This window comes from Protopterus annectens, chromosome 1.part0, assembly GCF_019279795.1.
Source record: "Protopterus annectens isolate FY-2018-M chromosome 1.part0, PAN1.0, whole genome shotgun sequence".
NCBI lineage: Eukaryota > Metazoa > Chordata > Ceratodontiformes > Protopteridae > Protopterus > Protopterus annectens.
In genome coordinates, this window is record NC_056725.1 from 63,703,388 (window position 1) to 63,731,267 (window position 27,880).

At 41.8% G+C, this 27,880-nt stretch overlaps 1 protein-coding gene across 2 annotated transcripts in view; it reads left to right on the forward strand.

Annotated features, from left to right (window-relative positions):
• MRPL4 (mitochondrial ribosomal protein L4) overlaps positions 1-27,880 on the forward strand; it is a 684,921-nt gene that overhangs the window by 154,743 nt on the left and 502,298 nt on the right. For both annotated transcript variants that reach the window (XM_044083705.1, XM_044083787.1), the window contains exon 5: positions 2,292-2,409. In XM_044083705.1, the coding sequence (XP_043939640.1) occupies positions 2,292-2,409 (118 nt within the window). The remainder of the gene's footprint in view (positions 1-2,291; positions 2,410-27,880) is intronic.

Below are 27,880 nucleotides of genomic sequence, written 5' to 3' on the forward strand. Positions count from 1 at the left end.
AGAGTAAGGGACCAAAAAATAAATGCCTGGATATTTTTTTTAAAGTGTTGTATTTTGGATGTAAAGTGCTTCCTCCAACACCATTTACATATAGTCATATACTACAGCAAGTTTGAAACATTAGGAGGAGGAACTATTTTATGTCAAAAATACATAAAAAAGATAATATAGTAGCAAAAAATAAATAAGTAAACGCAACAATTTTACAGACAGACCATTCTCTAAGCACAATAATGCCCTTCAGTGCATACATATAATCTCTCACTCACACACACACTCTCTCAACACACACGGACCAATATGCATACGATATATATATATATATATATATATATATATATATATATATATATATATATATATATATATATATTCTACCTGTGTGTGCGTGCGCATATATGTGAAAAAAAAAAAAAAAAAGTGTGTCTGTATATTCATACATCCATCCTCAACCCCTTTCCCATTTTGCACATGGGGTCGGAGTCACATACATTACATAAGACCGCATAGTTTTGCAGATGTGTACATGCAACAGATGAGTGTGTTGAAGTGTTTGACGGATGAGTGTATGTACTGGCAGAAGATTGTAGGTTCTAACAGCACTAAGACGAACAAATAAGGGATAGGATTGTGATTGGGCTAGATGATGAAGTATCACAAAAGTTTGAGGTTAAAGTTAACCTAACTTTAGAAAAGGCAATACAAATAGTCATGGAGGTTATGTATTTTGCATGTCTTTTATCAACATTGCGCACATTTTGCTTTCACGTACATGTCCCGAATGTTTGAAATGAAAAGTTGGCAACCCTAGACTTGGCTGGTACTGAAAGGTATTGTGTATTAACACCGCTTCTCCTTAACTGTTGTAAGGAAATGCCTTGAATTTGCAAGTGGCTCAGTACTCAGAAAAGTGTCTTCCAGTTATTGGCGTACCCCATAAATAGTGACATTTGCCATAGGCCTGTGTATATAGCTTGGGTTCCAAACACATATTTTGTGCTTATTCAGACATTCCAGATAAAATTACAATTCACATTTTCTGTTTCATCTTCAGTTGGTAGGTGGGTGTTAGTACCTCATTTGGAGTGCATTCACTCAACAGATACCTCACATCTACAAATCCTATAAAACAAAATAGGGATTTTCATTCTTCTATTCCAAAACACAGTCCTCAAATTCATCAGTGGAAGAACGACATATTCTCATTGTTGTCCTTCATGCATGTTCATTTTATCTTCAGTCTTTCACTTTTCATGTGCTGTCACTGGCAGCTCATTTAAGACGTCTTAAGATTGTCTCTCCTGGAATTCACACGTTACACCGCATAAGTGGAACATCACTGCAAATCCATTTTCATCAACACCTTAAATGACCTTGATGTCATTTTATGGCCCGACTAGGGCACTCAGATGTGTACAGTTTAATTGCAATTTTCAATCATCCTGTGGAATGACTGCGTGGTGGATTAGAAAGGTACTCCAACACATTCAAATGGGGGAGAACTCCCTCAGTGTGGCTGCCTTGTCATATCATCTGCTCATATGTGCAGGCTGATACTCAGTAAGTATGGAAGCAGGCAAACGGTACAGATGCAGGTCTGTGTCTGAACTTGGAAGAACAGAATGGATCCTCTCTGTCTTCAGGCAGTTGCCCTCTCATTCGTGAAAGTTAAAGTAATCTGTGCAGGCCATCCTATTCCTAATACTGGGCACTTGAGCTTCCTTGTCTCTGTGCTCAATTTTGACATCCTTTTCAGAGCACTAAGATGACTAAGGGGGTGTGAAAATATCATACAGCAGTGAAGTTCATTGTCTGTTAAGCCTGATGCAGGCCTTTCATTCTTAACAGTATGGGATTCTTTGTCTTCATTTTAAGTTTTTGGAGTCAAGTATCTAACCAGTACTTTTTTGTATAATTTAAGAATTAAAAACTTTGCAAGTTAGTAAGTTTCTAAGAAGCTGCAATCTCCAAAAAGTTGTCAAGTTTTCATGTGTCCAAGAGCTTGTGCTGATCTGTGGCCTTGAGCTCTCATGCTGTGTGGTAGAATTTGTCATGCAAGTTGGTTACCCATTTACAGAACTTGCAGTAAACCTCTAAAAATACCAGCTGAAATTGTTGACAATTTGTGTTGTACTGATGAAGTGGCAGTTATTTGCTCTTGCACCATGGAAGGGTGAATTAGGTTGCTCAACTGTTTTAATTGCTGAGATTGTGCACACTGTTTACTTAGGGTTTGAAGTATTATCTGTGAGAGCAAAATAGTTATGATTTGTTTCTGTCTTTGATTTCAGAGTCATGCAAAAACTAAGACTCGAGCTGAGGTTCGGGGAGGTGGGCGAAAACCCTGGAGACAGAAAGGAAGTGGCAGGGCACGACATGGCAGCATCCGATCTCCTTTATGGAAAGGAGGTTAGTGTTTGTTTTAAGTTAGTCGTTTTAACATTTTGTTAATGTGGTGTCAGTTTTTCTTTTTTTTCCAATATGCTTTTTGTTCCTGTGCTTGTGGTCCATGAAGCTTTTCTATTTGGACTCTGCCAAGGCATCTAGAGGTTCCATTATCCTACGCAACGATGAAAGTTGCTTCTGCTCTCACCACCATTCCATTACTGTAGGCATATTAGGTAAGGCTCCCCTCCTATGGTTAAAGAGTGGACTGATCCACATCCCTAATGATTACCACTTCCTCTGAAGTGGCTTGGTGGCTAAATGACTGACCCTTAGCAGTCCCTTGCAATGTCATCCTTCCTTTGAGGCATTTTTACACTGGATGATCCCAGTCCACCTCCTGTCTCTCGCATTATAGTCCCACTTCTCCTCCATACTCCAGTACCACATATGATTGAGCCAGTACTCAAACACTGGTTGACTGGACTGTAGTCAGGGCATTATCCCTGTACACTAATGGAGATGGGTAATATGGTGTCAGTTTGTCTGCCTTTACAAAAATACCTTGTTGAAGCTTAACAGCCTACCCTGCTGCTCCTCATTTGGCAATGTAACAAAATTGTTCAGCAGGAGTCATTCTCAGGACAATGGCATCATTTAGGATGTCTGTCTTTTTAATTAAATATTGTTATTCATACTTGAGTTGTAGCAGATTACTGCATTCTTTAGTATTTTAGCTGTGATTTGTTTGTTATTGGATTGGTTTATTTTGACTCATAGTGTTGGCATTGCCAGATTTTTGCAGATCTGTAATTTAGATTATTCAAGATAATATAATCCCTGAAAGTTAAAGCTAACTTTTGATGTAATTGGAATCAAGACAATTTTGTTTTGCAGTCCCTGCATATTCTTTTTAGGTTAATACTGTCTTTCTATGTTGTGGGTTATAAATGTAATGCAACTTGTGATACTGTTTAATGAATTGCATTTGCCTGCTATATTGCAAAAAACTGGTAGAGAAAAATATGAAGTGATTCTAAAAGTATAAAATGGGCTTAAAACTATGTGTACATTTTGACCACGTAAAAGTAACTGACAAGCTGGACTGCTGTGAGCTAATACTTGAAATTAATTGGAGGGGAGGAGGCTATATATTACTATATTCTGGTTTCTTTATCAGACACGAGAACCAAGTTTGTCTTGAGAGTATGAGAACTGTGTACTGCTATGGAATTTTAGCATTATGCAAGATGTTGATTGAAGTGGAAGAAAGTACTGGAGAGCAAAATCATTAACATTTTTTTACACGAGGAAAACAGTCAGACGTCAAGACGGAAGGTCCAGAAGACTGTTGGTGAACTCAACATTTTTATGGTAATGTCATTCAGAAATTAGAAGGAAAACAATTATTGCAGCTGTAATGCCTTGGTAGGGTTGGAGCTATGAGAGGGTTTACACTCTAATGACCATAATTGATTACAAGAGATCAAATGCTTGAACCTGGAGGTAGTAACTTTTCCTGCCATTCAGGTTTTTAGAGTGTGAATTGAAATCTTGAAATTTGTTTTTGTTTTATTCCTTCAGTCATGCAAGTAATGAGCATGTGCAGGGGAGTGTTTTTCAGTATGTGCATGACTCTGAAACCATATGCAAGAACTATTACAAAATGTAAAGGCAGTTTAATTTACACTGCTATCAAACCAGTGATAATAAAGGTGATGTTTACTTGCAAAATGATACTACAAGAGAATTGCAGTATGGCAGTTTTTTGCTCACGTTTGGTGTTCTCTTTCTTCTCCATCTTTGTTTTTATCTTGCGTTCCCCATGTCTCTTTTTCACCAAGGTATTCTGTCGAAAATAAGTAAACCACTGGTGTTTTTTTAAATAATTGCCTAAGGGGCAGTTACAGTACTTTAAAAGTGAATGCTGCAGCAGGGATGTAGTGACAGAAGTGTATTAAAAAGCTGAAAAGTAAAGCGTATAAAACAGTGTTGTGGCTGGTGCTTCTGTATCCTACAGAAACATGGGTAGAGAAGGCAAACCAGTTAACGAACAGTGATGGAGAAGGCAGACCAGTTAACCAACAGTGATGGAGATGAAGTGCCTGAAATGGTTATTAGGATGCACACTATTGGATAGTCATAAAAATAAAGAACATCCAGTGCAGAAGCCAAAGTAACCCCGACTGCAGAGAAGGTCAAGGAGAACAGATTACAGTGGCTCAGTTCTATATGCAAGAAAGACAATTTGTTGAAGCTTTGGGAGAGGCAGGAAAACTGCAAGAGGAAAAAGAGGATGTCCAGCCAAGAGATGGATGGATTGTTGAGAAGATCTGCGATAGTCAGGCATGACAGTCAAAGAAGGTAAGAAAGGTAACGACAGTTGATGCAACATACTGACCCCATGTAGAAAACAAGAAAATGGATGGGAGTTGAGTGATTGCCATGCATGACTGATCTCTGAGTTTATTTATAATCCCCCTGGTTAACATGTATGGATCGTATATTTTTTGATGTATTGTAATAGTTTATTTTTCTGTTTTTTGAATGATGGGTTTGGTACTAAGATGTGTACAGAAAAATCTCATAATTTACATTACTTCTGTTAGAGGAGATTGGCTTAATGAAGTAGGAACCCTAAAAGACATTTATCATGCCTTCTTATTGAGGACTGCAATGAGAATGACTTGTGTACTTATTTACAATTCTTGCTTAGCAGATAAAATGATCTAGGGAAGAAAATTATGGCTGAGAGCCACAGTAAAAGAGGAATATGTACCAGTGTTTTAATAATTTGAGAATTAGTTAAGGTAAAACGCAACATTCAGATGTCACACTGGAGAGGTGTTCTATTGCTGTAAGGTGTGAATGATGCTAACAGCTGGACAGCCTCTGCTGGTCATTTTTTTACCTAATTTTTTGAGTAGAGGGAGACAGAGGTGATTTATTAATGGCAGTCAATTTAGATGTAGGTTTGACTGATGTGAAAGAGGAACATGTGAAAATTGGTGTATAAATTAAGTTGAGCAGTCTAATGAGCAGGGTCTTTCTAGAGAAGTTTAATTCTCCTGGCCTTGGTCTTGATAGAGAAAGTATGAAAGGTTAGTTTGCAGCCTGTATACCAAATGAGCTTTTTGTTTAACTCTCAATTTAGTCTGCTCTGTTAAACATTTATACCCCTTGATGTCCTAGGGTATCACTGTTGCAGCATTCTTCATAGTAGGGATTTCCTGCCAAGGATAGCCCAACATCAGGCCAGTATACCAAATTTAGATCTTGTATGCGCCATACAGGATGTAGGACATGAAGCTGATGCACAGATGCAGTAACTCAGAACTTCTTTGTCGTTAGTCTGAATGCCATTATTGTTTATCAGTCTGAATGCCCTTTTGCTGTGCTGTATACCTAGCCATCAGATAAGTACCCCTTTGAGGTCCTTTGTCTTTTTTCTTTGGTCTTGTTGTTTTTTGGTTACCTAGAGTTCATGTCATCCAAGAAGGGAAAATGTCAGTGTGGTAGGCAGATTCCCCATAAGGATTGTCACAAACAGTGCCTTTTTTTGTCTGGGTACTTCCCACAACCATATGTCCTGTAACATTTGTAAAACATTTGTTCCTAAGGCTCTTAAGACATTAGTTGTCCTTCCTGGCTATCTGTCTTGAGAACCAGAGGCTTAAACTGTTAGCCCAAGGTAGTATGGCAGAATCTTTTAATCCTGAGGTACTGTTAAACAGAAAGAAGGCCAAGAAATCTCGGCTGGATTATTTGGCTGTCCATCCTCCACCAGACATTTCTGTAGAAGTGGGTGATAGCTCTGTAGGGTGTCCCATGCCTACTTCAGATTCCTCTGCTGCAACCACGTGGAAGGCCGGCATGGATCATTCCTTCCTTTCGCGTGTCCTCTGAGGCTTTGCAGGTGTCTGCTCCAGATGTCAAGGGGGAACTGTAGTTGATCATCTTGGAGGGTCCTAGAGGGATTCCACAGACTTTGGTCAGGAAAGAGGTAATGGGCACTCTTACTGAATCTTGTCTAGGGTAGGAACCTGTGGTGTTTGTTTGGACTGACATCCCTGCTAAGAAAAAGCAGAAGACTAAGCATACTTCTCTACACCCTAAGGATCCTCAAAGGAAATGGCAAGAGTTTACTCGGGGCCAGTTTAATGCCTTAATGGCCGTGAAGCCTCCCCTAAGGGGTTTCTGTGCCTACTCTCCCTTGGACCTCTTCTACGTCTAAACAGGTTAGGGAACGTGATTCCTCAAATGAGGATTCAGCATCTGCTAATGGGAACTTGTCTTACTCTTCACAGATGCTTTCACTTTTTGCTTATGGTTTTAATAAAGAAGAGTCTATGAGTCCCGAGGCTCCTTTTGAGGAATCGTCTTTTGGGGAGACTATAGCTGGAATGAAGGAATACTTTTAAGTGAGATTATTTATTTTCAAGTGTCTGATATTCAGAAAAGGTATTACGAGCTGCTTCAGGTGGACACTCCTAAACTTTCTGCGGTACCTCTTGTGTTGCCTGCTTTTTTTAAGACACCTTTATAGCTGCTTCTAAGTGCCCTGATTCTCAGCCTCCTGCTCAAAAGAAACCTGATTGTCTATAAGGTTCCTGAAGATTGTCAAATTTTAACTGTCTTTCTGCTGACCCTATTGTGGTGTCAGTCTCCTCTGACAACCCTTCTAAACTTATGGCCTCTTCCATGCTTCTGCCATCAGATAAGGATAGTAGGGTAAGGGAGAGAATTGGTAAGAGGGCTTATACTGCTTTTACTTTGGCCTTTCAGACCATCAGTTACCAGACCTACATAACCAGATATACTCTGGCCTTGATTACCCAGGCTTGTCAGATTATTTCCAACCTCCCTGATTCTGCAGTGAAATATTCTGCTGCAGCTATTTTTGGGTTCTCTCTCAGGTGGCTCATCGCTCTAACAAGTGTAGCTGTGATGCTACTGATGCCTCTTCCAGAGCTGCTGCCTCTGGGTCTGTCATGACATGTCACTCTAGACTTCGCCAGCAGTCTTTACTTGAAGACATTAAGGCGAAGTTGCTGGATGCTCCTTTGGATAATAAAAAGAACTCTTTGGGACTGCTGTCACCGATATGTTTGTCTCTTCAGGAAAAAAGGTAAAGCTTCTACCGGATCTTATTTTGTGTCTCCTATCCCTAGGTTCCAACTGAACTATCATACTAGGTCTGCTTTTGTTTGCAGGCAAGCTCATCAGGCCAACAAAGAGAGGAAGGGTGGTAGGCTAGCTCCTCCTGCTAAGTATTCTCAGGCTACTGTGGCTACTGTGGCTCAGAAGCCTCATTTATCTGATGAGCCTGATTCTCTTTGACTTCTTGTCCACTTCCCTTTCCCTCGGCCAGGTTCCCTTGTCCCTTCTGCTCTCCCTCTGTTTTCCATATTCGCATATAATCACCTCAGATTCTTATCTGTCATCTGACAGGGTTACTTCATGGTGTGGAAGTCTCTCCCTCCTTTTTCAGGGATTCACCAGTCTCCTCTGGAACAATTTCTTCATTTCTCAGAGGTCCTTGGGTCCCTGGTAGACCAAGAAACTATTCTGCCTGTCACTTCTTCACAAGTCGGAAGGGGATTTTACTCCAGGACATTCCTAGTCCCTTGAAAGAGGGCATTTGGAGACCTATTTTGGATCTCTCCTTGCTCAACACCTTTCTCAAGGTTCTGTATTTTTGGATGCTTACTCTTCAAACCCTCTTTCATCTTGTTCTACCCTAGGCTTTTCTGGTGGTGTTGAATCTGAAGGATGCTTACCTTCATATACCTAGTCACCCTCTTTTCAGGAAGATTTTACAGTTCTCTGTTTCTTCTTCTCATTTTTAGCTCTCTGCTTGCCCTTTGGCTTCTCTACTGCCTCAAGGATATTCAAAAATGGCTAGCTTTCATGATTGCCTTTGCAGGCTCCAGGGTATTCAGATTTTCCTTTATCTACACCCATCTTTTGCTTCATGCATCTTCTCTCAGTTGCCTGTTACAGGATCTGGAGTTCACCATATTTCTCCTCCAAGGTCTGGGGTTCACTATCAACTTTCAAATCTCTGTCCTGACTCCCTCTCAAAATCATGAGTATCTAGGTTGCAGGATTCGGACAGTGCCAATGTTGGCCTCTCTTTTACCTCCAGAAGTTCTTTCCTTGACAGCTTTCTTTGTCTGTTCTTCCTCTGCCCACTATTCCAGCCAGAGTTTTTCTTTGAGCCCTGGGATTCATGGTCTGCTCTATTCTAGTGATCCTTCTTACCAGACCGCACATATTTATTTATTTTTTTTATTTTATTTTATTTTATTTTATTTTACATTTGTTAAACGGGTAGAGTCCAACTGGGCAAGTAGCCCGTTTTCAGGGGAGACCCAGGGAGATTAAGATCCATAACAATAGTACAAAAAGATTACAAAAATGTTTAAAAGATTTACAAACAATATGCAAAAAAAAGTTTGGCAGTTGCCAGCAATTACAGTTTACAAAAAGGTGAATGTAAAACAGAGAACATTACATTTCTTAAGCCTTATTACATATGGTAATATGAAACTCATTAGCTATATAACTAAAAAAACATTGTGACATTTTCATTTGGTAGAAGACAAGAAGATAGCAGAATAGAAAACATTTGATCGAAGGCATGAGAAACTAGCCAGGAGTATTACAGGAGCATAGCCATTGTTGAGTAAGGTATTCCTTTAGGAGTTTTTTTGAAGCTATGATGATCTGTGTTTTTTAAGATATTCTGGGGTAATAGGTTCCACTGTCTGGTTACTTTGAAGGAGAAGAGAATGTCACCGAAGTAATTATGGGACATTGTAACCTTAAGTACAAGTTTATCAGATGATCTAAGGGTCCTGGGGTTGGTATTTAGTTACACTAGGTTGGAGAGTGCATGGCATTTTTCAGGTTTGTGGATAATGGAGTGGGCAGTAGTGAGCCGATTGAGCAATAACAGATTGGGAAATTCAAGCCAGTGTAATTTTTGAAGAGCAAGGCAATTATGGGTCCTGTTGGGTTTATTAGCAGCAAATTTTGCTCTTTTGTTATAGCAGAAATAAAGTAGATGTAAATCAGACTTGTGCAGGTTAGTGAAAAGTTGAGAACAGTAGGGAAGAGTAGATAGGAGGTGGGATCTGGCTGTGGCTAGTCTGGCATTTTGAATAAGGTAAGATTTGGCCCAATGTAGAGCACCAAGTTTGATGTGAACTTTCTTTATTGTGAGTGATAAGTGTTTATTGAATGTTAGGTTGTTGTCTATTATGACACCAAGTAGTTTTGTTTGGTTAACTGGTTCTATTATAGTGCCGTTAGTGGACTAGATGGAGAAGAGGAGAGGGCTTTGATTTGGATTTCTTGTTAGAGAAGAACATTCATTTTGTTTTGTTTGGGTTTAGGATGTGTTGAAGTTCATTTAGATAATTTTCAATATCTAGAAATGACTTTTGCAGTTTATCTTTGAGTTCTTTGGGTTTGGGAGCAGCGCAAATAAGAGTAGCGTCATCAGCATATTGAATAATAGAAGTATGTATACTGTGAAGTATAGTAGAATATGGAAGTTTCAGTGGTACTTTGTCAGTTTGGCTTCCGCATTGCCACCCTCTGGCTTTCACTGTGCCTCTCCTTCCTTGTCTAAAGCAGGAATTCGAGTGGTGGATTCAGCAGCTTATGTTTACCGATACTCCAGACATGTGGTCTTCTGAATGTTGAGGGTCTTTGGATCTCCCTATCAGAAGTCAGATAATATTAACATCAAAGGTATTAGAGTTCTGATTCTATCCCTTCAGGCTTTTCACCCCATGCGCTCTCCAGGCCCTCTGAAGGTTTACACAGACAACACCATGGTAATGTGGTATGTCAACAAGCAGTGGAGCATAAAGTCTTACCCCCTCTGAAGGTTGGCTCTTCAGGCATGGGATCTGGCTCTCAGTTGTCTGTTAGCTCTTCATGTGTGTATATTCCCTCAGAGCACAATCCAGTGGCAGACTCCTTGAGCAGGTCCAAAACACAGGCTCAAGAATGGATGCTTCACAGAGTCATGTTCTGGCCGTAGTCCATCAGTGGCATATTCCTCAGGTAGATCGTTTTGTCTCCCGTCTGAACAGGCAGCTCCCTCTTTTCTGTTCTGGAGTACCCTGCCATCTGGCAGGGAAGACAAATGCCATTTCTTTTTATTGGCAGGGATGTTTTTCTGTGCCTTCCCTCCCCTTCTCTATCTTCCAAGAGTCCTGCAGAAGATTCAGCTGGACTCGCAAACGGTCTTTAGTGACTTTGTTTTGGCCAAGACAACACTAGTTCCCTATCTTAATTCATATGGCCTGAGGCAGTCATCACAGGGTACCTCACCAGTTAGACCTACATACACAGGACAAGGGGTCACATCACTTTTCCATGCTCACTTGTCCACTCTTCAACTGGCTCTGTGAGTGATAGGGTTTTGATCCCTTTTAGGCACCTTTTTTCTGAGGACGTGCTTAGGATTTTACAGGAGACACGAAAACCTGCAACCAGAAAGTCTTGTATGCCAAATGGAAGAGATTTTCAATCCGGTATCGTGCTCATAACCATGATGCTTTTCCACTGGGGTCCCTGTAGTCCTCTCCTATTTGTGTGCGTTACTGCAGTCTGGCTTGGCCTATACTTCTATAAAGGCCCATTTGTCAGCTATTTCTGCATGTCTAACTTTAACTCCTCTTGTGACTTCTCACTTTAAGTCAAACAGTTTCTTAAAACATATCCTACATTTTGGGCTCCCAAGGAAGCCTGTTCCTCCTCCTTGGGACCCTAATTGCATTGTAGAAAAATTGACCCAGGCTTCTTTTGAGGCTGCAAGTTCCGCTTCTCTGCAACTTTGTACCTGGAAGACTGTCCTATTACTTGTTACTTCTGCTCCTAGGATTTCTGACCTCCAGGTCTTTATGGCCATCCCTCCATTTTTTTTGTTTGCATTTTTCACAGGGACATGATGACTCTTCATACTAATCCTTCTTTTGTGTCTAAGGTGGTCAATAAATTGACCTTGAATCAGACAGTTCAACTCACTACATTTTTTTCCTTCTCAGTCTGCTAGTGAGAGGGTCCTACATACCTTGTGTTTGCAAAGACAACTGTAATATTTGGATAAAACTAAGGCCATTTGTAAATCTGGCCAGCTTTTTGTTTCTTTTCATCCCGGGATATTGGGTTTGCCTGATTCTAAACAAACCATCTCCTCCTGGATATATGATGTCATTTCTTTGTTGTTATTCTTTTCATGGCAAATGTCTGTCTGTGTACTTTGAATTCACTCCACGAGAGCGTTTGCCTCTTCTGGTGCTTTCTCCAAGAGAATGGACACCAGTTCCATCTTTGAAGCTGCTAATTGGTCTTCAGTGTATACCTTTACTAAGCAGTATAAGTTGAATATGGTTTTTAGGGCCAGAGCAGGTTTTGCTAGAGCTATTTTGCATGGGTTTGTTGAGGGCTGTTCCCAGCCTTCCTTCTCCCAACCTTATTCTTGAGTTTTTGTACTTCTCTACTGTAAAGGATACTGCAGCAGTGATATAGAGGGGCATAGTACAGTTGTGTAAAATCCTTAACAGTAGATATTCTTCTCTTCATTGTTACAGTATTCGCTCCCTCCTTCCAACCCCCGTTTTTCTTTTGGATTTTGTTTGTTTCCTTCCTGGCTGAGGGTCTCCCTTTTCCATCTGCATTTTCTCCTTCTGGATGTGCTCTTGTGGGACAATTCAGTTCTGACTAACTGCATATGTATATCGCCTTTTATGCCCTATGTCCTGTAGGGGGTGCATACGTGTCATGTACGGTACATACAAGATCTAAAGGCTTTGGTATACTGGTTTGGATGTTCGGCTATCCTTGGCAGGAGATCCCTACTGTGAAGAATACTGCAACAGTGAAGAGAAGGACATTTACTGTTATGGTAAGATTTTATACAACTTTATATATGGGTAAGCCAGTACCCTTTATTCAGATTATTGTTGTTTAGTGAAATCTGACTCTCTATGACCTCAGTGGCTTAAGCACGTCATGCCTGCCAGTCAAGAACTGTTTCGTTAAGATCTTGCAATTTCATATTCAGTACTTAAGTAATGCTGTCAGTCACCTTAGCCTCTGCCACCCTCTTTTTCATTTGTCTTCAGTATTTCACAGCATCATTGTCTTCCGTTTTGAAACTTATCTTTGCATTATGTGGCCAAAGTATTTTAGATAATAGTTTTGCTCTCAGGCATTCTAGTGTGGATTAAGTATTGACTAATTTGATCTTCTTGCAGTCCACTGAATTTTCATAAGTTTTCTCCAATACTGCAGTTAAAAAACGTATATTTTTCTGGTGCACAGTAGTCTGACTCGTACAGCAGTATGTTATAACTGGGAAAAGGTGTCTTTGTTCTGTAAAAATCTTACAGATTTCCTATAACATTCCTGCTAAAAAAGCAAGCATCTTTTAATTTCACAGTTGCAGTCACTATCCGCAGAAATTTTTGAGTCCAGTATTATTGAAGTATTAATCCAGTTTCTGAAACAGAGTAAATGCTGATAACCGAAATATAGTTCAGAATGCACCTCTGGAAATGGAAAGTACCATTCGGAGGCTACATTATCTGTTATTTATAGATTTATTGTTTATAGATACCATTACGTCTTTTAACTTGGTAGATCCACTTGGAGCCAAATAGCCTTCCAAAAGTGAATGCATTTTACTCTATGCACTACAAGTCATGATTTAGGTTTGACTTCTTTCTTGTAGTTTAGAAACTAGACCCTAGTGTCATAAGTATAACTGCAGATCCTTGCCATTTCTCAAATCGGTCTCCCATTAAACTCTGCATACCACCTACTACTGCCATGATGCCAAAATATGAAACTTGGAAAGTGACTGTTCAGGTACATGGACAGGACTGAGGGTTAAATGTTTTAAATGCAGCCACTGGGGGGCATGTAGCATATAGATGTCCACGGAAGCAAGGTAGGGAACAAAAGGTTGGAGAGCCAGTAAGTGAGAATGACAGAATGGTACCCTTGTTGTCTCCAGACAACTTACTACTGCCAAACTACCACAGGAGGTGATATCCTATCTTAGTAGATGAGAAACTGGCCACTGCTGAGGGAGACACAGCCTCTGGCCTAACCATTGGGAAGCATACAGTGGTTAAAGAGGAGCACTGCTTGCTTGGGCAGTCTTCTGCAGTCAGAGCTTTAGGAGTAACTCCATTCTAAATACCTTTGGCTAGGGTTCACCTTGACTGGTAGGGTGGAAAAGCAGCTAGGTGTGTTTGAGGATATCCTTGCAGATATCCTGATGGGGAATGATTTCGATAATGTAGTCCCATGTGTGCATGCAGTTACACGGAGTCAGGCTTGGAGACAAGCCTGTGGGTCTGGTAGCATGGGGGGGGGGACTGAGACAGACTGCATACTTGAATCCAAGACTGGTGTGGTGGTTACTTCAGAAAGGGAGCTACCTTGTAACAGTGAGACTGAAGGTGAGCCACAGCTGCTTGTGGGTACTGATGTTCCCTTGGACAGAGTGACTGCAAGGGCAGAGTTGAGTAGTAGTACCCAGGCTGAGAGAGAGGCACCGCTGTCAGAGAATACCAGACTTCCTGTGGAAGGGGAGCTGGGAAGGGTTACAAATAGAGGGTTGAGACAGGCTCATCTCTCAGACCGTACATACATTACAGGACCTGAGGGAAGTAGCTGGTGAGGCACCTGATTTTCAACGGGAGGGAGAATCTGTATACTGGAACAAAGGGTTACTTTATAGAGAGTGGACCCCTGAAGGGAGGGCTAGAGGGTGAGAGAATACAGCAGTTGGTAATGCCCAGAGCCTATCATCTGGTACTTCTAGCCATAGCCCATGATATTCCCTTTGCAGGTCATATGGGCATAAAGCATACCAAGAGATGTATTATGCAGAATGTTTATTGGCCTTGGATTTCTAGGGATGTAACAGGGTACTGCAGGACCTGTGAGCAGTGCCACAAAGTAGGCAGGGCAGGAGACGAGGTGAAAGCTCCTTTGATGCCTTTGCCTGTGATTGAAGAGCCATTTCAGAGGGTAGCTATGGATATTGTGGGGCCTCTGAGTATCCCAAGTTCCACAGGGAAGAAATGTATCCTAGTGGTAGTAGATTATGCTACCAGATACCCTGAAGCCATGGCCCTATTCTCCATTGAGGCAGAAAAGGTGGCAAATGCTTTGTTAGAGATTTTCAGCAGGGTAGTTTTTCCAAAAGAAATACTGATTGACAGAGGTGCCAGTTTCATGTCAGACCTGCTGGCTTGTCTGTGGAAGCACCGTGGAGGTGAAGCACTTAAGACCACCCCCTACCATTCTCAGACTAATGGTCTTGTTGAGAGATTAAACTTTACACTGAAGACCATGCTACAGACATTTTCAGACCAGTTTAAACGGGAGTGGGATAATTATTTTTCCCATCTGTTGCTTGCTTACAGGGAGGCGCCTCAGGAATCCACAGGTTTTTCACCTTTTGAGTTGCTGTATGGGCATAGGGTGAGGGGATCTCTAGATGTGATTCATGATGAGTGTGAGGGTGAGTGTGAATCTCACAAGGAGTCTGTTGCGGCATATGTCCTAAATCTCAGGACATGGCCCGGAGAACACATGGGCTTAGCCCAGGAGAACCTGGCAGAAGCCCAACAGAGGAAAAAGGTCTGGTATGACAGGAATGCTCGAGCTAGAGAGTATGCTGTAGTACACAACAAGCTGCAGGCAGCTTGGGAGGGATTGTACAAGATAAGAAAGGTAAGTGATGTTAACTACATGGTAGAACTACTAGGCAAGAGGCAGGGGCATAAATTCTACCATGTTAACATGATGAAACCTTACCATGATAGAGAAGCCCTTGTGGTAAGTATTGGCAGTAGGAGGCAGGAGGACTCTGATTGGGATCCATGGCTACAGGGAGCCAGCCAGCAAAATCCCAAATTACTATGCTGGATTCCAGGGTTGCAGACATGTGATAGGACAGTGCAGCGTTGTAATATGGTCAGCCATGCAAAGGCAGCTGGGATCTCAAGACAGGCAGTGGGATAAGGTATTCCCAGATGGGCTTAACCCTCTCAAGCAACATTTCGTAAGGATCACTTGAAAAACTAGCTTGAGTCTTCAGGGGTGGGGAGGTGAGTGTCACAAAAGGAGACACTGCCAGCTCAGCTAGCTGGAATTTTGTAAATTATATGTCATTTGGGAACATTAACATGATTTATATAGAAGTGTAACAAAAGGGAGATACTGCCAGCACAGCTGTCTGGAATTTGTCTCATTTGTGAATGTCAGCATGCTTTTATATAAGATGCTTGTGTTACAGCTGTATTAGAACTGTATGTCTTACTGTACAGATGTGTGCTGAAGAGATTTTGTAAGGTACTGAGCAAAAATGTATATACACCTTTGTAACTGTTTAGATGTGTATATCTTTTAACAATGGAAATTGCAACGCAAGAAGTTAACTTCAGTAGATTAGCTGAGATTGAATTACTTTATGGCTGGGTGATAAAAAGAAATGTTGCTTTTCAGTTTCCGTGCAACAGGAGACCTAATGTCTAGAACGATAAGTTTCATATATTGTCTTTAAATGTGAAGGAATGTAAATTATTGTACGGCTTCTGCCATTTGCCAAAAGATCTGAGGTCTGTGTATTTTCACAGTTAGATGCTGAATGTTGCCAGCTGCATCAGTGGGGGATGTTCATGTTTCACTGTTGCAGTCATCACACTTTGGGTTATCTGCCTGCAGGTAGCCCTCAGTCGGCCCAAATACCAGAGACTTAGTATGTCTGTGCTGGTTGCTGTCACTCCAGGACTGACGTCAGGTCGTCAGGAGTATAAAAACAGGCAGTCGACACCATTACATCAGTCTTTCTTGCCGAGTTGCCCAAAGCAGTTCGCAAGTGCTGGTCGGCCACTACCTGAGTTTTCGTTTACAAATTGAATACTCCTGAAGTCTTCTAAAGCTAAGTACCCCGTTGGGGATCCTTTTTTCTTGCTCTAACCGGTGTCAGAAAAAGTTAACAATTGTCTTGCCTGTGGAAAGCAAATACCACACAGAGATTTTCATTCTTACTGCGTCACCTGTTTAGGCCCACCCCACGACGTACTTCGCTGTCGGTTTTGTGCCTTGTTCAATGCCCAACCCATTGGTCGTCGGGCTCTCATTGTCGCTAAATTCTTTCGCTCTCGATCTCCGTATTCCGAAATGGCTTTGGTAAGCCATCTGACTACCAATATTCTGAAAAAACATAAGGATAAAGACAAAGACAGACAACGCAGGTCCAAAGCTGCAGACGACGCTTCTGTTAAGCCTAGTCACCAGTTTGCCGGTACTCAGTGAGGTGCTTTCGCAGCCCTTGATGCCCACTTCAATGGATTTGCAGTCCTCTACCGAGACCCGTTCGGAGTCCGGTGTGCCGCGAGACTCTTCTTCGACTATGGAACCTGCGGATGTCTCTACCTTGGATGGGTCCAGAGCCGCTGTGCGGGCACCAGCTTCTGAGGCAGTTCTTCGCACTACCGATATTCAACTCAAACAGACTTTTTTATCTAAAACTACAGAGTTTCTTAGGCCAAGAGTACGCCCTATGCCTAGAAAACCAACAACCAAAGCGCATGCACCTGCTCCCTTGCCACAACAACAAATGCTTAGAATGGCAGAAGACCTTATTATGCTGATTAGGGGAAGTCAGCCTTCCCCTGCTAAGAGAAAAAGAGACCATTCCCGTGCAGCTTCAACAGACCATGAGTCTATTGACTCTGAGGTATCTGATTATGAAGACATGCTCTTACCTGCTTATAAGGATTCAGATGCAGAGGAATCCATTCCCTCTGCCTCTCCTCCAGAGGATTTTTCTTTTGGTGAAACCTTACATACTTTGAGAGCATTTCCACTGAGAATGCCAAGGCTATCCTCAGTCCAAAAAGAGACTCAGAGAATTTCTAGACTTGCCACAACACAGGCCTTTAGCAATACCCCCAGTCGTGGAAGTTGTTGATGTTTTTATGGAATCCAGTCTTACTCCTGATACTTTACCCCCTGCCCCTAGGAAACCAAACAGATACTACAGAGTACCTGACACTCACAAATTTCTTTTGAAGAATCCTACTGCTGACCTAGAGATAATTTCCCAGGGGCCTAATGGTATCAAGGCAACTACAGCCAAGAATCCCACCCTTCGGACAGGGATTCCAGAGCTTTGGACAGATGGGGTAAAACGGCATATACCTATGCAACTTTTTCTATTAATTGAATTGTCAGTTTCACATGCAGAAGTACCTGCAACATATTATGGAACTTATTAAACAAAAAGTGGTAACCTTTACAGACTGTGCAGAAAATAAAGAATTGCAGGAGCTTGTGCACTCTACAAGCCAAGTCAGCAAGCATACTTTGCAATGTGGCTTTGATGCCCTAGAAGCATCTTGCTGGGCAGCAGTCATTGGTTCTGTACTGAGAAGACATGCTTGTCTCAAGGAGCAGACCTTGCCAGACCATGGCAAATCAAAGTTACTAGATGCTCCTTTGAACAAGGACAGTTTGTTTGGCACCAAAGCAGAAGCGGTTCTTAAAAAGATGGAAGAAAAAGCTAAGTCTATACAGACAGTTACAGAATTCTTACAAGTGCAACCTTCTAGATTCAGTAGGCATTTCCCCTCCAAACATTGGTCCTTTCCAGCCCCCTCCAGGCCACCTCAAACCCAGACCCAGGGGAAACGGACCATCCAGACTACAGTCTCAGGGTATGCAGAGATCTAAGCAATGGATTGCCCCCACCCCCCAAAGCAGGGAGTAGTAAGCCACCTCCTTATGGAAAAACTCACAATGACTTCTCTACTCCATTCCCCATCTCTGCCCAATTGCTTGTGCCCCTAGGAGGAAAACTTGCCCTTCATGCAAAAAACTGGATGTCCATCGCACAAAACTGATGGGTCCTCAACATTGTATCCCAGGGGTACAAATTTTACTTCCACTCTCTGCCAACTCCAAGAGGGTTCCCAGACCTTCCTCCAAACCAGCGGGCAGATGCACAAAACTAAGTTCTATCCCTGCTCTCCATCAGAGCTATTCATCCAGTTCCAGTGGAACAGATAGGTCAAGGATTCTATTCCAGACTCTTCCTGGTACCCAGAAAAGAGGGCTCTTGGCACCCAATCTTGGATCTTTCAATTCTCAACACCTTCCTGGTGGTACCAAAATTCAAAATGCTTACCCTGCAACAGCTTCTAACTATGCTAGCCAAGGATGCCTGGTTGGTCACCCTAGACTTAAAAGAAGCCTATCTGCACATCCCTGTAAGGGAGTCATACATGAAGTATCTACATTTCAGGGCCGAATCTATGCATTATCAGTTCTCTGCACTTCCCTTTGGCTTATCCACTGCGGCCAGAGTATTCACAAAATTCCTGGCTCCAGCCATTGCATACTGCAGGCAGAGAAATATCCAAATATACCCATACTTGGACGACTGCCTGATTCAGGCGGACAGTCAGGAATTGCTGTTGCAGCACCTGACATTTGTGAAAAACCTTCTCACTTCCCTGGGGTACACCATCAACGAAAATAAATCAAAACTGTTACCCAGTCAAAAGAGTGTATTCCTGGTAGCAAGCTTGAACACAACATCCCAGATGGCATTCCTCACTTCAGAAAAAAATGTCTATCTGACAGCCTACTTCAAACAAATTGCCACCAGAACCCAGCTAACCGCAAGGAAAATATTGCAGGCCCTAGGGTTCATGGCCTCATGTATACTAATTCCATATGCAAGACTGCATATGAGGAAACTTCAGTGGTACTTAAAAAGTCTTTGGTGCCAACATTCTTAGGACCTGGAAACGGTCATTCCTATCATACCCTGTCTAAGGACAGTTCCTTTGGTGGGCAGAAACATGCAACTAAAACAAGGGACTGCCCTTTACTCAACCCAATGCCGCCCAGACCCTAACTACAGAAGCATCAGACTATGCCTGGGGAGCAGACATGGATGGCAGATGCTTTCAGGGCCACTGGAGCCCAAGTCAAATTCATCTGCACATAAACCAAAAAGAGATGCTAGCTGTGCAAAACGCCCTGACAGCTTTCATATCCCTGCTCTTTCCAGGACAACTTCTAATAAAAACAGACAACACCACAATGTGGTACATCAGCAACCAGGGGGAACTCATTTCCTACCCACTCTGCAGGCTAGCCATGCCTCTGTGGAACACTGCCTTGGACATGCAAGTCCATCTGCAAGCTTAATTCCTGCCAGGCAAACAAAATTCACTGGCAGAGGACTTGAGCAGGAATCTCCTAGACCCACACAAGTGGCAGTTAGAGCCCAGCACCTTAAACCTCTGATTCAGAAATGGGGGACCCCAGAGGTGGACCTTTTTGCCTCCCCCTACAACCACCAGCTCAGCAGATTGTGCACCAGGAACCCTCACAGCAAGGCCTGGAAAGTGGATGCCCTATCCTTTCAGTGGGTAAATCTCTCAATTTATGCATTCCCACCTCTGCCCCTTCTCTCAAGAGTATTACTCAAAATAAAGACAGGCCAGACCAAGGACAATTCTGATTGCCCCGGACTGGCCACGCCAGCACTGGTACTCACTCCTGCGCAGCCTGACATCGGTGCCACCATGGCACCTACACCAGAACCCTACCCTGCTCTCTCAGCAGGAGGGGCAGATTTTGCATCCGCAACTGCAAACCCTAAATCTTGTAGCCTGGCTTATCCCTTGAATCCTTCCCCAGCAGCTCTAAACAAACAGGTGCTGGGTGCCATTTTTGAAGCAAGAAGACCCAGTACAAGGAAATCCTATGTGGAAAAGTGGAAAAGGTACTGCTCCTGGAGTCTATCTAAAGGAGAGGACACAACTCTGCCCTCCCTGCCTTTAATCCTGGATTACTTAGCAGATCTACGCCACAAAGGCCTCTCCTTCTCTTCCATTAAGATACATGCCTCAAGTCATTTCGGCTCATTACAACACTGAGCCACCTCTCTTCTCGCACCTTCTTATCAAACAGTTCTTGAGAGGGGCAAACAACTTAAGGCCACCAAGGAGAGCACCCACACAGCTTGGGACCTTAACTTTGTACTGGAAAAGCTCACACTTCCACACTTTGAGCCAACAGTGTCAGCAGACTTAAAATTCCTCTCTTGGAAAACAGCATTGCTTCTAGCCATCACTTCAGAACCCACAAGGCTCTGACATAAATAACCCCAACCAAACAGCAAATTCCTTTAATTCTTTCTTCATAGAAACTATTCAAACCTTAGCAAGTCAACTTCCCATCAAAAATGCACACATGACAATGAGCAAACTAAACCCACCCCCTACTTTTCACTTCCAACCAGTCCCAACTACTTATATTCTCTCCCTTCTAAAAAAAACTCAAACCATGTACTCCCTCTGCTGACCTATTACCCGCAGAATACTTGCAATTAGCAGCTAAAGCAATAGCCTTACCTATTTCAATTCTGATCAACAGAACCATCACTGAAGGATATGTCCCTAAACTCTGGAAAATCTCCCACATTATCCCACTCCATAAGGGTGGAAATTCTACTGAAATATCTAATTACCGCCCCATAGCCCTTCTTTCACCCCTATCTAAGATCATGGAAAGGTGTATACACAAACAATTGCTTCAACACCTTCTCCATAATAACCTACTCTCTAACACCCAGCACGGTTTCAGACCATCCCACAGTACCACCACTGCCCTCCTCTCCTTTACAGACACAATCAACAAAAATCGCAACAATAACACCCTCTCCTCAGCACTTTTCTTAGATCTATCCAAAGCCTTTGACATGGTCAACCACCAAATACTCATTCACATTCTCCACTCCACTTCAATTGATACCCAATCTATTAACTGGTTTAAGTCCTATTTACAAAACAGACATCAAGCAGTACTCTGGAACTCCACTCTATCCTCCCAGCTACCTGTCAACATTGGAGTCCCACAAGGGTCTATACTAGGTCCCCTCCTATTTTCTTTATTTATCAATGACCTACACCATGTAGCTCCCCAAGCCACATGCAATACAGTACGCAGACGATTCAACACTTATCTGCTCCGCCACATCTGTATTGCACCTTCACTCCCTCGCACAACACATATTCAACTCTGTAGAAGACTGGTTTTCCCAGCACTGTCTACTACTCAACCCTAAAAAAACTAAGCTGCTCCTTTTTACACCTTCAAGCAAATCTCCCCTCATTGATTTTACCATAACATCAACAAATGGCACACCTATATCACAGGAGTCAACTACCAAACTACTAGGCATTACCATAGACAACAACCTTAACTTTGATGCCCATATTAACAACACACTAAAATGCATTAAAATTGGCTCTCTTTACAGAATCAAACCTTTCCTCACTCCAGAATCTAGGACAACTATAGCCCTCTCCCACCTTATCTCACCCCTTCTCTGTGCCTCCCCAATTTTTACAAAATTATCAAAAAGAAATTTGTCAAAACTAGAAAACTCCTACCACAACATAGCCAGATTTGCCACAGGAAACCCTTACAGAACCCACCACTGTAATAATCTAAAACAACTAGGCTGGCTGGAATATCAACAGCAACTAAAAACTAACCAACTTAGCATAGCCCATCAAATTCTTTATCAACCTGACAAAATCAAGCCTGATTCACCCATACCACAACCTAAAGTCCCTTAGATCTGCACACAAACTTCTTACAGACACTGTCAAATCAAACAACAAGGCCGGAGACTCTCTTCTCATACACTGTTGGAAAATATTGGAACCTGCTTCCCTCTGAACTCTCATCTATTCCCTCAAAATCTCTCTTTAAAAAGAAACTCAAGCTTTACCTCAAAACACAATGGCTGTGCCCCTGTACCAATCCTGACTAACATTAATTCATGATCATCTGACTTGTTTCACCCAATCTAAATTCACTTCTTTTCGTCTATTTTCCACTTCCCTCTCTATGTAAATGTTGTTACATACTACTTGCTGTCTTGTTCTACATACTTTCTTCACTCCATTACTTTTTATACCACTTGATTATTACTATATTTTTATATTTGAATGTAGTTCTTAATAGTTTTTATACTTAGCATCAGTAAAGTTGTATAGTGGAGCTTATCTCCCCGGGCCTCTACTGAAAATGGACATGTATCCAGCTAGACTAGCCCGGTCAACAAATGTAAAATAAAATAAATAAAAACTACAAGCAGTTATGGCTGTGGAACCCGTCATTATTTTCCATGTTGACATGGTCTCTCTAAGGACAAACCATTCCTTTATGCCTAAAGTGGTGCCCAGTGTGGCTCTTAATCAATCCATACATTTGCCAAACTTTTTCCCTAATCCTCAAAATAAAGGGGAAAGGATCCTGCACTCCTTGGATGTGCACAAACAGCTCAGATTTTGCCTGGATAGGACTAAGCCCTTCAGAAAATCAGACCAGTTACTAGTCAGATTTGTAACGGGGGCAGAGGGCAAGGCCATTTCTAATCAAACAATATCTAAATGGATAGCACATTGCATCCATTTCTGCTACAAGCACTTTGGGGAAACAAACCCCGCAGGGGGTCAGAACACATTCCACTAGAGCAACATCTACCTCTACAGCATTTCTCAGGGGAGTCCCTACCAGGGACATCCTGGAAGCTGCTATCTGGATTTCAGTACACACTTTCACCAAGCACTACCATTTGCCTATCTTCTCCAAATCCAGGGCAGGCTTTGCAACAGCAGTCCTGCAGGGCATTCTAGCCAGCCCTAACTTTTCTTGACTGCCTCCACCCTTCTTCAGCTTTGGGAATCCACCCAAGTGTGATGACTGCAGCAGTGAAACACAAAGAACATAGTACAGTTGTGTACACTTAACATAAATATAGATGTTCGAGTGTATTCACTGTTGCAGTCCTGGTTTCCCTCCCTCCAACCCCCTAGTTTTTCTCTTTCTCTCTCTCTCTCTCTCTCTCTCTCTAATCTCTCTATGCCTTTTACTCCAACTTCAGGGGTATTGGTATTAGTGTTTACTTTTTACTGGTGGTGTTTTCCTCCACCATAACTTAGCTCCCTGTTGGGGGGCTCCTGACGTTTGGGGCAAGAAAAACTGATGTAATGGTGTCAGCTGCCTGTTTTTATACCCCTGGCGACCTGACATCAGTCCTGGAGCGACAGCAACCGACTCAGAAATACTAAGTCTCTGGTATTCGGGCCGACTGAGGGCTACCTGCAGGCAGATAACCCAAGTGTAACTGCAACAGTGAATACACTCGAACATCTACATTTATGGTAAGTGTACACAACTGTACTTTTTCTCCTGGGATAGAGTCAGACAAGAAGTGATGTCATTCTGCTATCCCAGCAGTAATATTTGGGATATTAATTTAAGAACTCTGAGAGAGAGAGAGAGAGACTGGGCATTTTATATTTTGTTTGACCTGACAAGAACATCCACTCACCACATCTGCCTGCTTAAAGTACAAAAAAACAACTGAAAACCACAGTAGTTATCCATGGCTCCTAAGCGACTATGAAGTTCAAAAACACTGAGTACATCCACTATAAATTGTCACAACTCCTAGGGCACAAAATAAATCCAAGATACGTAATGTGTTCTGTGATGCCCAAACTGTAGTGTTGATTGTATAGACCATACACCAAACAGCACAACAGAAATCAGGAACACAGACTAGTACAGGCAACCAAGTTTAATTAAAAGTTAGTGCTTTCACCAACAGGCTTCATCAGACTTTAAAACACAAAGAATAAACCACTCCATTTAAATAACACGCCAACTTCTTCCATAGGTTAAAAAACAGATGACATCACTACCTCATTTCTAATTAACAATCAGTAAAAGTTAAATACATACATAAATCCCTAAAAACATAGAACTAAATTCAGAAAAATTTAAAAACTTTAAGACAACAAAATCCATAAATGGATAAAAAATATATAATACATAAGGCAAAGGTAAAAGAAAATATATATACATATATATTAATTCCTTTTTCTGATGGATAATCTCCTACTCTTTAGAATAGGCTTGAGGGAGATCTTATCATTGAGCCCAGGGCTAACATCAGCCCTAAACCTAATAATCCATTTTAACTCACATTCGTCAGTATAATTATTAACATCCCCACCTCGCAAACTCAACACAACAGACTGTAGGACCATAAAAACAAAAGAATGTGAAGGCCCATAAGTGTTACAATGTTACGCTAAAGCATTAGAGGTGGAAGCAATACGTATGTGATAGATATGATCCCTGATTCGTTCATGCAATTTTCTGTTGGTCTTGCCAACATAAAAAGCTTCACATGAAACACACTTAGCAAGATAAACCAGGTTCTCACTCTGGCAGTTAGTATTAGTATAGAAGGTATATACTACTCCTGTAGTTGGATGTATAAAAACACAATCAGTGTCAATAAAAGAACACTGCCCACAACTACCACATGGTTTCGTATTGACCTGAACGTCCAACCTACCAGTATTACATCTATCTAACGAACGATGGCACAGCAACCATTTCAAGTTCTTCCTATTCTTATAGGAGTAACTGGGCTTCGGACCAACTATTGCTGCCAAACGTTTATCTAACAGCAGTGTTCCCCAATACTTCTCTACAACCCTTCTAATCTCAGTTATATCCGACGTATAAAACATCGACATCCTCAAAAATTGGCCCTGTCCATTCTCTAGCCGTGTCTCAGTATCAATGCCTCTAGCTGAAAAATAGGGTCTAGCTCTTGTTCCCCTTAATAAATCTACTTCAACCATGGCTCTATTTATCTCTTCCTGGTTATAACTGTGTTGTACCAACCTCTCTCTAAGGCTATCCAATTCCTGTCGATACCCTTCATCACCCGGGTTTAACCTCGAGGCTCTCATACACTGGCCTTTGACCACGTTTTCAAAGACAAAACGTGGGTGCATACTCCCACGATGCAGTAGAGTGTTCCTATAACAGTTCTTCCTATGTACTGCAGTATTGAGCAACCCACTACTAAGTCTCTCAACGTGCACATCAAGAAAATAAATATTGTGTCTAGAGTAATTAACCGTGAACTCCAAATAAGGTGTCAGTGAATTAATACATGACACAAACTCCATTAAACTTGACTCATCGTCCTTCCATATTAGGAAGAGGTCATCTACAAACTGTCTGTAGAAACCTACAGACTGCTTGAATGATCTCGTATTGAACAACATCTCCTCTTCCCAACCTGCCATAACTATGTTGGCGTAGCTGTTGGCACAAGACGTGCCCATAGCTATGCCATCATTCTGTATATACATTCCAGAATTGAACATAAACACATTATTATACAAAATGACCTCTAAAAACAAAAAGTTAGGAGGTCTTTCTTCTTATTCTCTAAGGCCGAATGTCTTGACAGATAAGAATGTGTCTTAATTACCCCTTCTTCATTAGGTATCATAGTAAAAAGACTTTTCACATCCAACGTAGCAAGCACATATGATTCGTCACTGCTAACATTTTTGATATAATCATATAAATCTAAAAGGAACTGCTTAGTGTCCCTTAATACAAAGACATTCGAATCAAAAACTGGTCTTAAATGATGTTGTAGATACAATGAAAAAGGCTCTGTAACCCAACCCCGTCTGGCTACAGTAGGCCACAAGGGGGGGTTTACCAATGACTTATGAACCTTGGGAAGGCCCTGTATAATTGGTATTGGAGGATTATCAACCCTCAGAAACTTAAATAAATCAACCTCTATATCATGACTACTCAACAAATCGTCGAGCATACGATAAATATCTAATACCTTTACTATTATCCCCTCGTTATCAATACGAGTGTAAAACCTCTCCTCTCCTAACATTGTCTCCATGCGATGGACATAATCAACACTATCCATCAGGACAATGGGACCCCCCCTTATCAGCTGGTCTAACTACCATTGATGTATCATTATCTTTCACATCTGCCTGCTTGTTGCTCTGTAAGTAAGTTAACTAGGGTATAGTAATTTCTCTTAGATACAGTCAGGAATATAGTGAAGTATAGCTTATAAGTTTTATTTATTTAAGACTGTCCTTTCTTTATTTATTTGAGACTGTCGTGTAGTGTTTTAAATATTTCCTGTGATTTTGAACTCTTATGCAACTGTGACTATTTAATATTTTCTTGTTCTTTTATTATTTATTAAACCTATTTAAACCTTTCATTGTGGCTGATAATTGTGACATTTAAGTTCTGAGAGTGCTTGCCTATTTGTTTGGTGACATTGTGGGCTACTCCTAGTAGCCTTGCTCTTGGTCACACTACCATTTGGATTAATAGTAACATTACACAGTAAGACTGGACACCCTTTGTTAAGGGCCTTAAAGTAACTGATGAGTGGTTGGTGATGGTGGAAACTACCTTATAGTCTGGCAGAAGGGGACATAGCTAGTAAACCTGTTCAGCCTTTCCCAGGTGTGTGCGTGCACGTGTAAATCAATTCTCAGAGTGTGTGTGTCAGCTACTTGGGCAGGGACATGAAGCACTGGTTGGACAGAGTGTGTGCTGAAGGTCTTGGCTTGGCCACTCAGCTGAGATCTCAACTCTCTCTATAGCTGTGCCAGTGGGGAGTGTTACTGGTGATCTGGTATAGAGGGAGAAACCAGCCCCAGACTGTGACTGTGGTATGTGTGTGCTCCTAAGGGAAATTACACTTTACTGTATGTGTACTTGTCATCTCCCTGGTACTAGTGGTGAGGATTGAGGCTCCTTGATTACTGGGCCAGTGGTGGGGCATCACAGATGTTATCATATGCAGGGCGTGTGCGATGATGTCAGCTTCATGAGGGAGACCTCTAGCCGGTCGGAAGAGGGTGTGGCTTGGCCAGCTCAGTCTCCCCCCTTATATATATATATATATATATATATATATATATATATTATATATAATATATAAACACATATGTTGATGTTCATAGTGGGACTCGTACTACACTTCGTTGATTTCAATGAACGTTCATTCACAACAGCTGGCAAGCACAGCACGTAGCAAGCGGAGTGGACTCTGAGAGGAGCTGTAAAGCTGTTATTTTCTTTTAATATTCTTAAGTGAAGTGAACTCTGAAGTATTAAACTTCTGCCTGCATTCTGCTTCTACCAGTTGCAGCCCAATAGCCAAGCCAAGTTCAAGTTGTGCATTGTAGAGTCTGGAGTCCCTAACAGGTCCACACAACAACTACATGAATCCCATCCCAGGCACCCAGAGAGACCCAGACACAGCCAGGATCAGGAGGGACAGGAACAAGACAGTACAACGTAGCAGTCAGGACTCAGGATGAGAACATTTCTCTTAACTTTCTCCGGCTCCTCTAGGTAAGAATCAAAAAAAAAAAAAAAAAAGAACAAATAAATAAAGAAATACGTAACAGACATTTTCTCGATCCTTTAAATAGTAATTGCAGTTGAGAGCTGCAAATGAGCCTGTACTTAATGTTGTATGGATGGATAT